Source organism: Anser cygnoides, chromosome 28 (genome assembly GCF_040182565.1).
Source record: "Anser cygnoides isolate HZ-2024a breed goose chromosome 28, Taihu_goose_T2T_genome, whole genome shotgun sequence".
Lineage (NCBI taxonomy): Eukaryota > Metazoa > Chordata > Aves > Anseriformes > Anatidae > Anser > Anser cygnoides.
The window spans coordinates 3,984,826-3,998,543 of NC_089900.1; the positions used below are offsets into that span (position 1 = coordinate 3,984,826).

Consider the following 13,718-nt stretch of genomic DNA (forward strand, 5'->3'; position numbering starts at 1 on the left):
TGCATCAAGCACGGCATCGCTAGTAGGTCAAGGGAGGTGATTGTCCCGCTCTACTCTGCGCTGGTGCGGCCTCACCTCGAGTACTGTGTGCAGTTCTGGGCACCACAGTATAAAAAGGACATGAAACTGTTGGAGAGTGTACAGAGGAGGGCTACGAAGATGGTGAAAGGCCTGGAGGGGAAGACGTACGAGGAACGGCTGAGGTCACTGGGCCTGTTCAGCCTGGAGAAGACGAGGCTGAGGGGAGACCTCATCACAGTCTACAACTTCCTCGTAAGGGGGTGTCGAGAGGCAGGAGACCTTTTCTCCATTAACACCAGTGACAGGACCCGCGGGAACGGGGTTAAGCTGAGGCAGGGGAAATTTAGGCTCGACATCAGGAGGGGGTTCTTCACAGAGAGGGTGGTTGCACACTGGAACAGGCTCCCCAGGGAAGTGGTCACTGCACCGAGCCTGTCTGAATTTAAGAAGAGATTGGACTGTGCACTTAGTCACATGGTCTGAACTTTTGGGTAGACCTGTGCGGTAACAAGAGTTGGACTTGATGATCCTTAAGGGTCCCTTCCAACTCAGGATATTCTATGATTCTATGATTCTATGATTAATTTCTGCTGCCCTAGGTCCTCTTCCCTCCCCTAAATCTCACATTGCTCCTAGCCAGGGTTTAGCTGACCTGCCCATAGCAGTAATCTTGTTGGGATCAGCTTTCTGATGGCTTTCATGATCTCAGAGTATCTGTCTCACCTCTGTTGGCTACTCCATTCCTAAAACAGAAGTGTCACCTAAGGCAAAATGGAAGAGGACACAAACATGTCTGGGAGCACCTTGCACAATGTGCCCAGCAGCTCTGCACCACCACAAAACTGAGCTTCTTGCTCTTAAGTTTTGGTTCCAGAATGGCTCCTATGGATTCAAGCTAACTATTCCCAGGCCCTCATGCATGCTTCAGTTTCCCCCAAGGATCATGGAGGCACTGGCTGACTCTGTGTAGAAAACTGAAAGCAGCCGTGGAGGATGACTTTAGGCTAAAGTTGAAATCTCTGACATGACAGCCAGAGGTGCTACTCTGCAGAGAGAGGGGGCTGTGGTGCCTGGGGCATGGGGGCACTCTGCAGAACTGTGTTGGGCAGGCTGGGAGGCAGACCCAGCTCATGGGGTCACTGCCGTTGCCCCAGGGCTGCAACAAATCACTCACCAGACTCCTTTGCTGGGGCTGCTGCATGCCCTGGGGCTGCAGAGCTCTCCTCTGCCTGCTCACACCAGATTGAGCACTTGAGCTCTGGTCAGTCCACTTTGGACATAACATGGTGCTCAGCAGGAAATACTGGGGTCATCTTTCCAAGACAAGGTGGCAGTTTCTCAGAGATTGGCAGCACAGCGGTCTGCTTGTGGGAACTGATGAGTTACTAAATATTCATCATGTTTGGGGTTGGAATTTCTTTTTCTTTAATTTTTCTTTTCCTTTCCCTTCCTTATGTGTCTATCTCTCTGTGAGTTTTTATGTTCTTTCCCTTCTCTCTCGAGATGTGTTTCCTCCTCTTCCTCTAGAGGAGGAGGAAGCAGGCAGCTCATGCATGTGTAGTTGCTGGTTGGGGTGAGCAAGGAGGAGGCTGGCTATGGTGCAAGGAAATGGAGGTCGGTGAAGCTGCAGGAGCCCTGGTCTCTTGCCTGGGAGATCCCCAGCACAGAGTGCCTGTGCCCCGCAGGGCCAGCCCCGCTCCCCAGGCCAGCACAAGAGGCCTGCCCCAGGCACAGAGCTGCCTGCCCCAAGCAGGTCCCTGCAAAAGAGCTTTCCCTTTCTCCTTTACCCATCTGTGCAGGCCCAGAAATGCTGCCCTACTCTTCCCCAGGGCCATCCCTGCTCCCAGAGAGCCTTGCCCAGGGCAGTGTGTCTGTGATGGCCTGGCCGGCCGTTGCTGCTTCCCTCCCGGTGCTCCCCGCAGGGCCCCGAACTGGTGGTGCTGCTGTGCAGAGCCAGGGGCTGTTGTGCCCTGGGACCCCCGGGGGTCTCCCCCCTGCCTGTGCTGCTCAGGGTGGGCAGTAGACCCAATTCCATGGGGATCTCTGCTGCTGAACCCATTTCCATCTGCCCTGATGGCTCAGCAGCACAGGACAGTGCTTGGCAGGGCCACGGGGTGTCTCTAAGGGCACAAAGGGCAAGCGAATGCTGCACCAGACCTCGCCCACAGCACTTCAAAATGGTTATCCTCAATTAATCTGCAGTCTTATGGGCCTTTGCCTGCTGGCTCTTCACCACCTCTTCTGCCATTGCAGAGCCCTCCTTTAGCCCATGGACTCCTCAGATTTGCCTTTTCCTTTACCAGACCCTTCTTTGGATGGTCACTCATTTTATGAGGTTCTAATCACTGCCCACTGAGCACATTGTCCCTGCAGATCCCCTGACATCTGCTGGAAGCTTCAGATTCCTCTCCAGGCTGGCATTGGACATCTACCCCACTTCAGGGGACAGTGTTGTCTATTTGGGCATGTGCTGCCACAAAAGGAGTTCTTGGCCCAGCCCTTGGTTCCTCACAAACCACACTGGGACTTTCAGCCCGTGTCCTTCATTCCATGAAGAACCCCAAAAAATCAGAAGAGCAGGGAGCAACCCCTTGGCTCTATTCCTGATAACACATTTGGAAGAGGTGTCCAGGCTTCTGGATTTGCCCTGAGCAGCCCCTTTTGTGATTTTGGAGCTAGCAGGGAGGCCAGCTGTGACCCAGGGCTGCACAGTGCCTGCTGCTGCCTGCAGGGACAGGGATGTCACTGTAGGGACAACAGGACTGTCACCAAGGTACATGAGATCTCACGGATTATCCAAATACAAGAAGCACAATGAGGAAGCCAAAATAGAGCAGCAGTGAAAAGACCAGGTCCTGCTGCTGGCCATGGCCATGGCTCCAGGGAAGCAGCAGCCCCAGCCTGAAGGCAGCAGAGAGGCAGAGCCCAGGGGGCAGTGAGGGGCAGCCCCGAGGGCCAGCAGGACTGCTCCTCCATGTGGCAGCTGGACTCTTGGCTCCGAGCCCCTCCTGCATGCTGGGGCAGCTCTCCAAGCTGCAGAGGAGGTGGGAAGAGCGGGATACTGAGACCAATCAGGTTCTGACAGCTTCTCAATTGTCATTATCTACAAGGCAAGCATGGTTCTACAGGTACATGAGACATTTATGTGAAAAAAAAAAGAATAATTAAGAGATATGAAAATAAAAATACCATTATTAAATGAAAATCTAAAGATGCAGTATAATATATTATAAAAGAATTATAACAAAAGACTATCCTAACAATTTTATAGAAAAACAGTGAGTTCTGATTGGATTGTGGGCTTCAGTATTACTGATGAAGAAGCATGTATCCAAAGAGTACCCTCACTGCGTCCTTGAGCTCGTGGTTCCTCATGCTGTAGATGAGGGGGTTCAGAGCTGCAGGAAAGACTGAGTACACAAGTGCCACCACCAGATCCAGGGACGGGGAGGAGATGGAGGGGGGCTTCAGGTAGGAAAACATGCCAGTGCTGAGAAACAGGGAGACCACAAAGAGGTGGGGGAGGCACGTGGAAAAGGCTTTGTGCCGGCCTTGCTCAGAGGGGATCCTTAGCACTGCCCTGAAGATCTGCACATAGGAGAAAACGATGAAAACAAAACAAAGAAAGACTAAAGAAACACTAACTACAATAAGCCCAACCTCCCTGAGGAATGACTTTGAGCAGGAGAGCTTGAGAATGTAGGGGATTTCACAAAAGAACTGGTCCACGGCATTGCCTTGGCAGAGGGGCAGGGAAAATGTATTGGCAGTGTGCAGGACAGTATACAGAAAGCCACAGCTCCAGGCAGCTGCTGCCATCTGGGCACAAGCTCTGCTGCCCAGGAGGCTCCTATAGTGCAGGGGCTTGCAGATGGCAACGTAGCGGTCATAGGCCATGATAGTGAGAAGGAAATACTCTGCTGATATGAAGAAGAGAAAGAAAAAGACCTGTGCAGCACACCCTTGATAGGAGATGGCCCTGGTGTCCCAGAGGGAATTGGCCATGGCTTTGGGGAGAGTGGTGGAGATGCAGCCCACGTCGAAGAGGGCGAGGTTGAGGAGGAAGAAGTACATGGGGGTGTGGAGGCGGTGGTCGCAGGCTACGGCGGTGAGGATGAGGCCGTTGCCCAGGAGGGCAGCCAGGTAGATGGCCAGGAAGAGCGCGAAGTGCAGGAGCTGCAGCTCCCGTGTGTTTGCAAATGCCAGGAGGACGAACTCGGTGATGGAGCTGCTGTTGGGCATTTGATGAGCTTGGACACAGTTGTCTGTTGAAGAGAAGGCGGCAGAATGAACAGATTCCTAAGAAGAAAACCTATTGCAAGACTTAGAGCACCCCCAGCCTGAGCCTCTCTCTTTGCAAAGAACCTTTCTGCAGCTCTCTTGAGCTGTGGCTGGTGCTGGCTGAGAGTGGCACTGGAAGCTGGGGCTGCTGTGGGCTCCAGAGGAGTCCCTCCTGCTTTGCAGCAGGAGGAAAGCAGGAACATGGGGGAAACTCAAGTTCAGTCTATGAGTTTTGCAGTGTTGTTGCAACAACAGATCTGAATACAGAGCAGAGCAGAGCTGCGGGGATTTTGTTTGCTTTCTTTTTGTTTGCTTTTCTTATCCCAGTTGCCCCATAATGCTTAAGAGAGGCGTTGGATTGTTGAACTACCTGACATTTCCTGTGCGCTCCTCGTGAAATCCTGTGGGTGCTAGGAGGCAAAGGGACTGTGCCTTGCTGAAGACTGAGCAGAGCAGATATTCCCACCAGACCTGTTCTCAGCAGCCCTGTGTCACCCCTCTGTGAGCTGCAGGACCATCCCACTGAGGTGTTTCCCTGAGAAGAAACTGGAGACAGCTGAGAACAGAGAAGCCCCAGTCCAAGTGCAACTGGACAGCATCCTCACCTTGTTTCTGTAAGGCTGATCAGGATCTCAGCTCTTCCCTCCTAACCAGGGGTGCAGAGGCCTCCCTCCAGGTGCCCACAGACAGCCATCCAGCAGCACGGACATAGCCTTTGCATGGAGGTGTCTTCTTCTTGGGGAACCTGGATAACACAAGGATGCCATGAGAGAGCGGCTCTAGCTGGAGAACAGCCCGCAGCCCAGGAGTATGCCCCATGCACAGAGCCTCATGCACCCCACAAGCTGGAGTGTCCCAGAATTGCAGCTGCAACCCCTGCAATGTCTGGAGGATGCCTGGCGACTCCGCTCTTGGCTGACCAAGGGCAGCTAGGTTAGGGCACTCAATGTGGCTTCTGCCAGTCTTCCTCACCACGCAGTGCAATCCAGCAGGACTCTCAAAGCCCACTGCATTGCCCACTGCCCTCCCAGAAACAAGACCCAGGAGGAGACCCTTCCAGGACGTGCAGCTGCATGGCCCTGCAGCCAGACACTTACCTTGTCAAGGGCTGTGCAGATTTCTCCTGCAGTCAGCTCTCAGCATCCTCCCACTCCCAACTGCCTCCAAGCCCTCTCTCCTTCTCTCCTCTCTGTGTCTCTGCTGTGGCCAGAGCCCCCAGCCCTGCTGTGCTGTGCAGAGGAGCTGCTCCTGGGCAGAGCTGTCTCTCTGCACCAGGGCCCTCTTGCCAGGAGCTCTCTCTGTCCCAGGAGCCCGGCCCAGCTCAGCAGCACAGGCCCAGCCCAAGGCATTGGAATCACCCCTCTGGGGGCTTTGGTGATGAGCCCACGAACCTCAGGCACTGAGAGACAATTGAAGAAATCTCTCAAGAAGTCCAGGTCAGATGCAAGTTTCCTGCAGTGTCCCCCTGAGGGCCAGGACTGACACAGCCTCCCTTGGAGCTCGTTAGAGCAGAGCATTGGAGGCAGTGAGGACAAGGAGACAAAGGCAATGTGAAGGTGACACTGATGTGTAGACAACCTGGATGTGTTTCACCAAAGAAAAGGACTACGCCTTGTCCCCTGGCACCCTGGAAGGGAAATCTGTTTCTGTCACACCTTGCTCAGGGCTCTTCCTGGGGCAGTAGGAGATGGGGATGTGCATTGCCAAGTGCAGGAGAATAGTATGACCCCTGCCTGGTTCATAGGTGGGCGAGGTGTCAATTAGACTCTGGTGCTTTAGCAATTGGTTGTCTCCTCATAGGCTTTAGTGGCAGAGAGAACAGCCATAGCCATGGACACAAATATCTCATAAGACAGCTGTCTATGAAGCCGGCCTGGTTCCTGGTGACCAGGCACCTCTGCTCTATGGCATCGCTCGTGGTGCCCAGGCCCTCCTCCTCCTGGGCACGGCTCACTCAGCATGGTCCCAGTCTGCCCTGATGTGTGGGGTTACTCTTGTCTGGTACAGGACTAGGCTCTTCTCCTTGTAAACGTCAAGAGGTTTCTGCAGGAGAAATCCTGGGATTTCTCAAGGTTCTCCCTGACTGACGCTCCATTCTGTCAGCTGTTAATATCTGCAGGCGGATGGCTCACCCTGACTGTGCTGTCTATTATAAGATAACTGCATCAACAATTGCAGGAGTATTTGGACAATACAGGATTTAGTGGAATAAAACTGCAGCACAGTATCACAGAATGATAGGGGATGGAATTCCACTGGATTCTACCTTTTCTCTGCTTCCTTCTCATGCATGCTGTCATTTTGTTTGGAACCGTATCCTAAATGTTGTGAGGCTGTGCAGGGACAAAATTAGAAGGTCGAAAGACCAACTGGAGCCCAATTTATTTACTAAAGATATATAAAAAATAATATATATTTTTAAATTCATAAAATTAAAAAAAAAAAAAGAGGATATATGAGAATCTTCATCCTCTATTGGTTGTGGGGGGAAACATAGGTAAAAGTGATGATGAAAATGCTGAGGTTTTTATTGCTTCCTTTGCCTCAGTCTCCAGCAGCAAGAACAGTTGTTCCCCTGGTACTCAGACTCCTGAACTGGTAGATAGGGACAGTGAGTGGAATGAAGCTCTCATACTCCGTGAGGAAATATTTAGAGACATGCTACTCCACGAAGATATATGCAAGTCTACAGGGGCCAGATGGGATCCACCCAAGGGTACTGAGGGAGCTGGCCGAAGCACTCACCAAGCGGCTTTCCATCACTGATCAGCAGTCCTGCATATAAGGGGAGGTCCCAGTCAACTGGCGACTAGCAAAGGTGACGGCCATCTACAAGAAGGGCCAGAAGGAGGATCTGTGAACTGCAGGCCTGTCAGTCTGACCTTGGTGCCAGGGAAGCTCATGAAGGGGAAGCAGATTATCTTGAGTACCATCACACAACATTTACAGGACAACCAGGAGATCAGGCCCAGTCAGCATGAGGGAAAGTAGTCAGCATGAATAGATGAGGTAAAGTCTGTGGATATGGCCTACCTAGACTTCAGTAAGTCTTTTGAGACCATTTCGCACAGCATTCTCCAGGAGAAACTGGTTACTCGAGGCCTAGATGGATGTATGCTTCATTGGGTTAAAAACTGGCGGGGTGGCCAGGTCCAAAGAGTCATGGTAAGTGGAGCTAAATGCAGTTGGAGGCTGGTCACTACTGGTGTCCCCCCGGGCCCAGTACTGGGGCCTGTTCTCTTCAATATCTTCATCAATGATCTGGATGAGGGGAACAAGTGCACCCTCAGTAAGTTTGCAGATGACACCAAATTCAGAGCGAGTGTTGATCTGCTCAAGGGTAGGAGGGCTCGGCAGAGGGATCTGTATAGGCTGGACCCATGGGCTGAGTCTTGCACTTGGGGCACAACAGCCCCATCCATGCTGGGGGAAGAGTGGCTGGTCAGCTGTCCGGCAGAAAGGGCCCTAGGGATATTGGTGGATAGTCGGCTGAATATGAGCCAGCAGTTTGCTCAGGTAGCCAAGAAGGCCAAGAGCATCCTGGCTTGTACCAGGAATACTGTGGTCAGCAGGACTAGGGAAGTGATTGTCCCTTTGTTCTTGGCCCTGGTGAGGCCACACCTCAAGTACTGCTTTTAGCTCTCAGGTCCCCAGCTCAAGAAGGACATGGATCTATTAGAATAAGTCCAGAGGAGGGCCATGAGGATGATCAAAGGGCTGGAGCATCTCTCCTATGTAGACAGGCTGAGGGAGTTGGTGTTGTTCGGCCTGGAGAAGAGAAGGCTCTGTGGAGACCTTACAGTGGCCTTCCAGTACCTAAAGGGGACTACAGGAAAGCTGGGAAGGGACTCTTCATCAAATAGTGTAGCGATAGGGCTACGCGTAATGGTTTTAAACTGAAAGAGGGTAGATTTAGATTAGATATTAGAAAGAATAGGTTGGAATTATATGATCTTTAAGGTCTTTTCCTACCCAGACCATTCAGTGATTCTGTAAATATGAAACACAGCACCATAGCAGCTATTAGGAAGAAAAATTATCGCAGCCAAAACTAGGACAATATCCCCCGCTTATTCCATACATTCTACGTCATGCTCAGGTCTGACACTTTCCAATTAATCACTACCACCTTTTCTGTCTTTTGAGACACATAAAGAATGTCATGTCCTTAGTCTATTGGTGTCTATAATAATAATAATAATAATAATAATAATCATAATAATTCCTTTTGTGTCCTATGAAACAGCCTTTATCTCAACCCATGAACTTTTACTTTTTTTTTCTCCCAGTTCTCTCCTCCATCCCATTGGATGAATAGCTTAGGCATCTGAGCAAGAGAGCTTGAAAATCTGGGGGATTTCACAGAACTGGTCCACAGCATTACCTTGTCAGAGGGGCAGTGAAAATATGTTGGCAGTGTGCAGGACAGCATTGAGAAAGCCACTGCCCCAGGCAGCTGCTGCCATCTTCACAGAATCACACAGAGAATCACAGAATGTTAGGGATTGGAAGGGACCTTGAAAGATCATCTACTCCAATCCCCCTGATGGAGCAGGAACGCCTAGATCAGGTCACACAGGCATGTGCCCAGGTGGGTTTTGAATGTCTCCAGAGGAGGAGGCTCCACAACCCCCCTGGGCAGCCAGTTCCAGTGCTCTGTCACCCTCACTGTAAAAAAGTTTCATCTCATATTTAAGTGGAACCTCCTATCTTCTAGCTTGCACCCACTGTCACTTCTATCATTAGATGTCACTGAGAAGAGCCCCTGGTTCTGTCCTCCTGACACTCACCCTTTACATATTTATAAACATTAATAAAGTCACCCCTCAGTCTTCTCTTCTCCAGGCTAAAGAGACCCAGCTCTCTGAGCCTTTCCTCATAAGGGAGATGCTCCACTCCCTTAATCATCCTCCTGGCTCTGCGCTGGACTCTCTCAAGCAGTTCCCTGTCCTTGAACTGAGGGGCCCCGAACTGGACACAATATTCCAGATGCGGTCTCACCAGGGCAGAGTAGAGGGGGAGGAGAATCTCTCTCGACCTACTAACCACAGCTGTTCTGATACACCCCAGGAGGCCATTGGCCTTCTTGGCCACAAGGGCACAGTGTTAGCTCATGGTCATCCTGCTGTCCACCAGGACCCCCAGGTCCCTTTACCCTTCGCTGCTCTCCAGCAGGGCAGTCCCCAGCTTCCACTGGTGTCTGGAGTTGTTCTTGCCCAGATGCAGGACTCTACACTTGCCCTCATTACATTTCATTAAATTTCTCCCCACCCAACTCTTCAGCCTGTCTAGGTCTCACTGGATGGCAGCACAGCCCTGTGGCATGTCAGTCACTCCTCCCAGTTTAGTGTCATCAGCAAACTTGCTGACAGTGCGCTCCATTTCCTCATCCAAGTTGTTGATGAATATATTGAATAGTACTGGTTACAGTACCAACCTTGAAGGACTCCAGTAGATACAGGCCTCCAACTAGACTCCATCCCATTAACCAGAACCATCTGGCTTCTTCCCTTCAGCCAGTTCACAGTCCACCTCACCATCTGATCGTCCGCACCACACTTTCTCAGTTTAGCTGTGAGGATGCTGTGGGAGACGGTGTCAAAGGCTTTACTGAAATCAAGATAAACCACGTCCACTGCTTTACCATCATCTGTCCACCCAGTTATATCCTCATAAAAGGCTATCAGGCTGGTCAAGCGTGACTTCCCCTTGGTGAAGCCATGTTAACTGCCTGTTGACAGCTGTTCGTTTGAGGAGGGGGAGTGAAAGAGCAGTGTGGCAGAGTTCAGCTGTGCATCAATGTGAAACTACCAAACTGTTCAGCTCTGTTATTGGCACCAGCTACGAAAGGAGAGGAAAACTTTCTGTCAGTATATTGGGGAGATTCTGTTTTATTACAGAAAAGCAAAGAGAGAGGCAGTGCTGACATATAGGTAGACAAAAAAACAAAACAAAACAAACAAACAAACAAACAAACAGACAAAAAAAACGCATAGAGCAGTTTCATAACTGAATGGACACTGTATAAATCAAAACCATTTTTCTAGGAAACTAATGAACAGAAGTGACAATGAAGATAAAAGTAACAATAATGATAATGAAACAAGTATCCAGGAAATCACTTTTGGAGAAAGAGGAGAAATTTATCAATATTCAGAAACACCCATGAAGCTACTTTTCTAACAGCATCTCTGAGCTCCTTGTTTCTTATGCTGTAGATGAGGGGGTTCACTACTGGAGGCACCACCGAGTACAGAACTGCCACCACCAGATCCAGGGATGAGGAAGAGATGGAGGGGGTCTTCAGGTAGCCAAATATGACAGTGCTGAGAAACAGGGAGACCACAAACAGGTGAGGGAGGCATGTGGAGAAGATTTTGTGCCATCCCTGCTCCGAGGGCATCCTCAGCACTGCCATGAAGATCTGCACATAGGACAGCACGATGAAAACGAAACAGCCAAACCCCAAAAAAGCACTGAACATAAGAAATCCAACTTCCCTGAGGTAGGAGTCTGTGCAGGAGAGCTTGAGGATCTGGGGAACTTCACAGAAGAACTGGTCCACAGCATTGCCTTGGCAGAGGGGCAGGGAAAATGTACTGGCCGTGTGCAGCAGAGCATAGAGAAAAGTACTGCCCCAGGCAGCTGCTGCCATCTGGGCACAAGCTCTGCTGCCCAGGAGGCTCCCGTAGTGCAGGGGCTTGCAGATGGCAACATAGCGGTCGTAGGACATGATGGTGAGAAGAGAATACTCTGCTGAAAACAGGAAGACAAACAGAAAGACCTGTGCAACACATCCTGCATAGGAAATGGCCCTGGTGTCCCAGAGGGAATTGGCCATGGCTTTGGGGAGAGTGGTGGAGATGCAGCCCAGGTCGAGGAGGGCGAGGTTGAGGAGGAAGAAGTACATGGGGGTGTGGAGGCGGTGGTCGCAGGCTACGGCGGTGAGGATGAGGCCGTTGCCCAGGAGGGCAGCCAGGTAGATGCCCAGGAAGAGCGCGAAGTGCAGGAGCTGCAGCTCCCGCGTGTCTGCGAATGGCAGGAGGAGGAACTCGGTGATGGAGCTGCTGTTGGACATCTAATCTTCCTGGACAAAGGGAACTACACAAGGAAGAAAAGATGGTGATAAACTAGGAGAGACAACTCTGAGGAAAACCTACCCCAGTTCTCATCGAAGCCCCCCTACAGTTACTTTCCCCTTTCTGAGACCTTGCTTGGGATCTGGTTGGTGATGGCTTGAGGGTGCCCCTGGGAGCAGCGGTCTGTGCTGTGGGCACTGGAGGAATCAGACTTGCCCTACAGCTCTAGGTAAATAAGAACAGGTTGTTTTCTCTGCTTTAATCTCTCTCTGATCTATGTAGCATTACAACTGTCAATACTCTTGACTGCAGAAAAGCGTTTGTGGTTTAGTTTCTTCCAGCTGCCTATGTCACACTCAGAAGCATTTTATATGAGGGAAGAAAACCCTGGCATTTGTAAGGTATTCCAGGGGAGATCTTGTGAGTCCCAGGAGGCAAAGGAACTGTCCTTACTACAGTAAGGACAGCCAGTCTTTCCATTTGTCCTGGTCCCAGCCAGAGCCCTCAAGGGCTTGGTCTAGTTGCCCACAAGGAGCTGCCCAATTACTGTGGCCTCAGGAACTCACTGGACAGAGATTCAGCTGCTGTTGGATATTTGGTCCTCCTGCGAACGGAGATCTGCTGCCTCTGAATAGGGAGGCCTGTCCAAGGAGGAAAAAGAGTTAAAATGCTATGGTAGACCTCTGTAAGGAAAACCTACCCCATTTCTTGTGGTAACCTGAAAAAAATTGCCTCTTCACTTTCGGGAAGACTGGTCCTCTGTTAGATCTCAACTTGGTGCTTCAGGACTCAAGGGACTCTGCAGGAGACGGTCCTGCCCTAGAGCAGTATACAGATGGAACACAGGGTGCTCTCAGATGAACTGTGCTTGGCAAAACTAGGAGTTTGTCACCTAAAACTAGCAGTTTGTCATTCTCAAAATTCACCCAACTGCAGAGCAAGGATTTCTGCATAACGTTCTGCTCTGTTTCTTTATACTTGTCCCCCCACACCTGAGAAGTGTATATAAGGCATACATCCTTGGCACTTGTACTGCCCACCAAGGGAAATCTTGGGGATCCTGCAAGGCAAAGGGACTGTCCGTCAGGGCAGAGTGAGGACAGCAGTTGTTTCCATCCATCCTGGTCCCAGCTGCCCTGTGCAGGAACCTCTGGAGGATGGTCACACTCAGGTGTTCCCCTGAAAAGAACCTGGATGCTGCTGAGAGCAGAGGAATCCAGGTTCAAAGGACAGATCTCCAAACCCCTCACCCATCTCATCGTACCTGAGGAGGATCTCAGCCCCCTGCTTTTCACCATGGACACAGAGGGATCATAGCAGCTGCCCACATACAGCCATCCAGCAGCATTTCTACGGCCTTAGGACTGACATGTCTTCTCCATGGGGCTGCTAGACGTGGAGCAGCTCCCTCTCACTCCCTGCCCATGGCCCTGCTGCCTGCAGCTGTCCCTGCCTGCAGCTGGGTCTCTGTCCCCACGCCTCCTGCCTGCAGGTCACAGCCCCCATCCCACCCGCTGGGTGCTCAGCTCTGCCCTGGAGACACCTCCTGGCAGCAGGGCTCTGCCCAGGGGCAGCTCGCTGGGGGCATGTCCTAGAGACCAGGTCACATAGACCCTGCTGGCACTGCACGTGTGGTGGTGGAGCTTTCTAGGGGATGAGCGGAAGGAAAGAGACTTGCTGGGGTCCTTGTAAATCTCCTTGTGATGGTTTAGCAGCCTCAGCCTCTTCTTGGAAATAAAAGCACCTATTTCTATCCCCACTGAGACAAAAGGAGAAAACTGAAAGCAGAGATTCAGAAATACCAAAACAGGATTAGGGAAACCCTTCCTTGTCTCTGCTTTTGCAAAGTCCCCTTGGATACATCCTTGTGGTGCTGTGGAGCTCTGAGCAGGCTGCAGCCTCCCGCCAGCAGCAGGACCCTGCCCTGCCGGGGGGGCTCCTTCCACCCGCAGCTTCTCCCCGCAGCGCCCTGGGCAGCTCCCCGGGCAGGCTGAGTGCTGAGCCTGGCAGGCGGCAGAGGCCCTGCCCCGGCACACAGCCCCTGGGGCACAGCAGGGACCCTGCTCTGCACCACAGCCCTGGGCACCCCTGCCTGCACCCGCGGCTTCTCCTTCCTCCAGGAGCTGCGGCTGCATTGCCCTCCAGCCAGAGACTTACCAGGGTCAGGGCTGGCAAGTGTTCTCTCCCAGCGAGCTCTGTGCATCCTGCCACTTCTGCCTGCCTTTACCCACTCTGTCTCTGCAGGCAGTGCCCCCAGCCCTGCTGCGCTGGGCACAGGAGCTGCTCCTGGGCAGAGCTGGCTCTCTGCAGCGCTGCCCGCTTGCCAGGAGCTCCCCT

General features: G+C 51.8%; 2 protein-coding genes across 2 annotated transcripts; both read right to left on the reverse strand.

Annotated features, from left to right (window-relative positions):
- Positions 1-3,330: 3,330 nt before the first annotated feature.
- LOC136787192 (olfactory receptor 14A16-like) lies at positions 3,331-4,263 on the reverse strand. Its single transcript, XM_066984324.1, has one exon. It carries the CDS (start codon positions 4,261-4,263, stop codon positions 3,331-3,333), a length of 933 nt encoding a protein of 310 aa, XP_066840425.1.
- Positions 4,264-10,420: 6,157 nt separating this feature from the next.
- On the reverse strand, positions 10,421-11,442 carry LOC136787041 (olfactory receptor 14C36-like). Its single transcript, XM_066984148.1, has one exon. It carries the CDS (start codon positions 11,378-11,380, stop codon positions 10,421-10,423), a length of 960 nt encoding a protein of 319 aa, XP_066840249.1. The 5' UTR covers positions 11,381-11,442.
- Between the last annotated feature and the right edge of the window lie 2,276 nt (positions 11,443-13,718).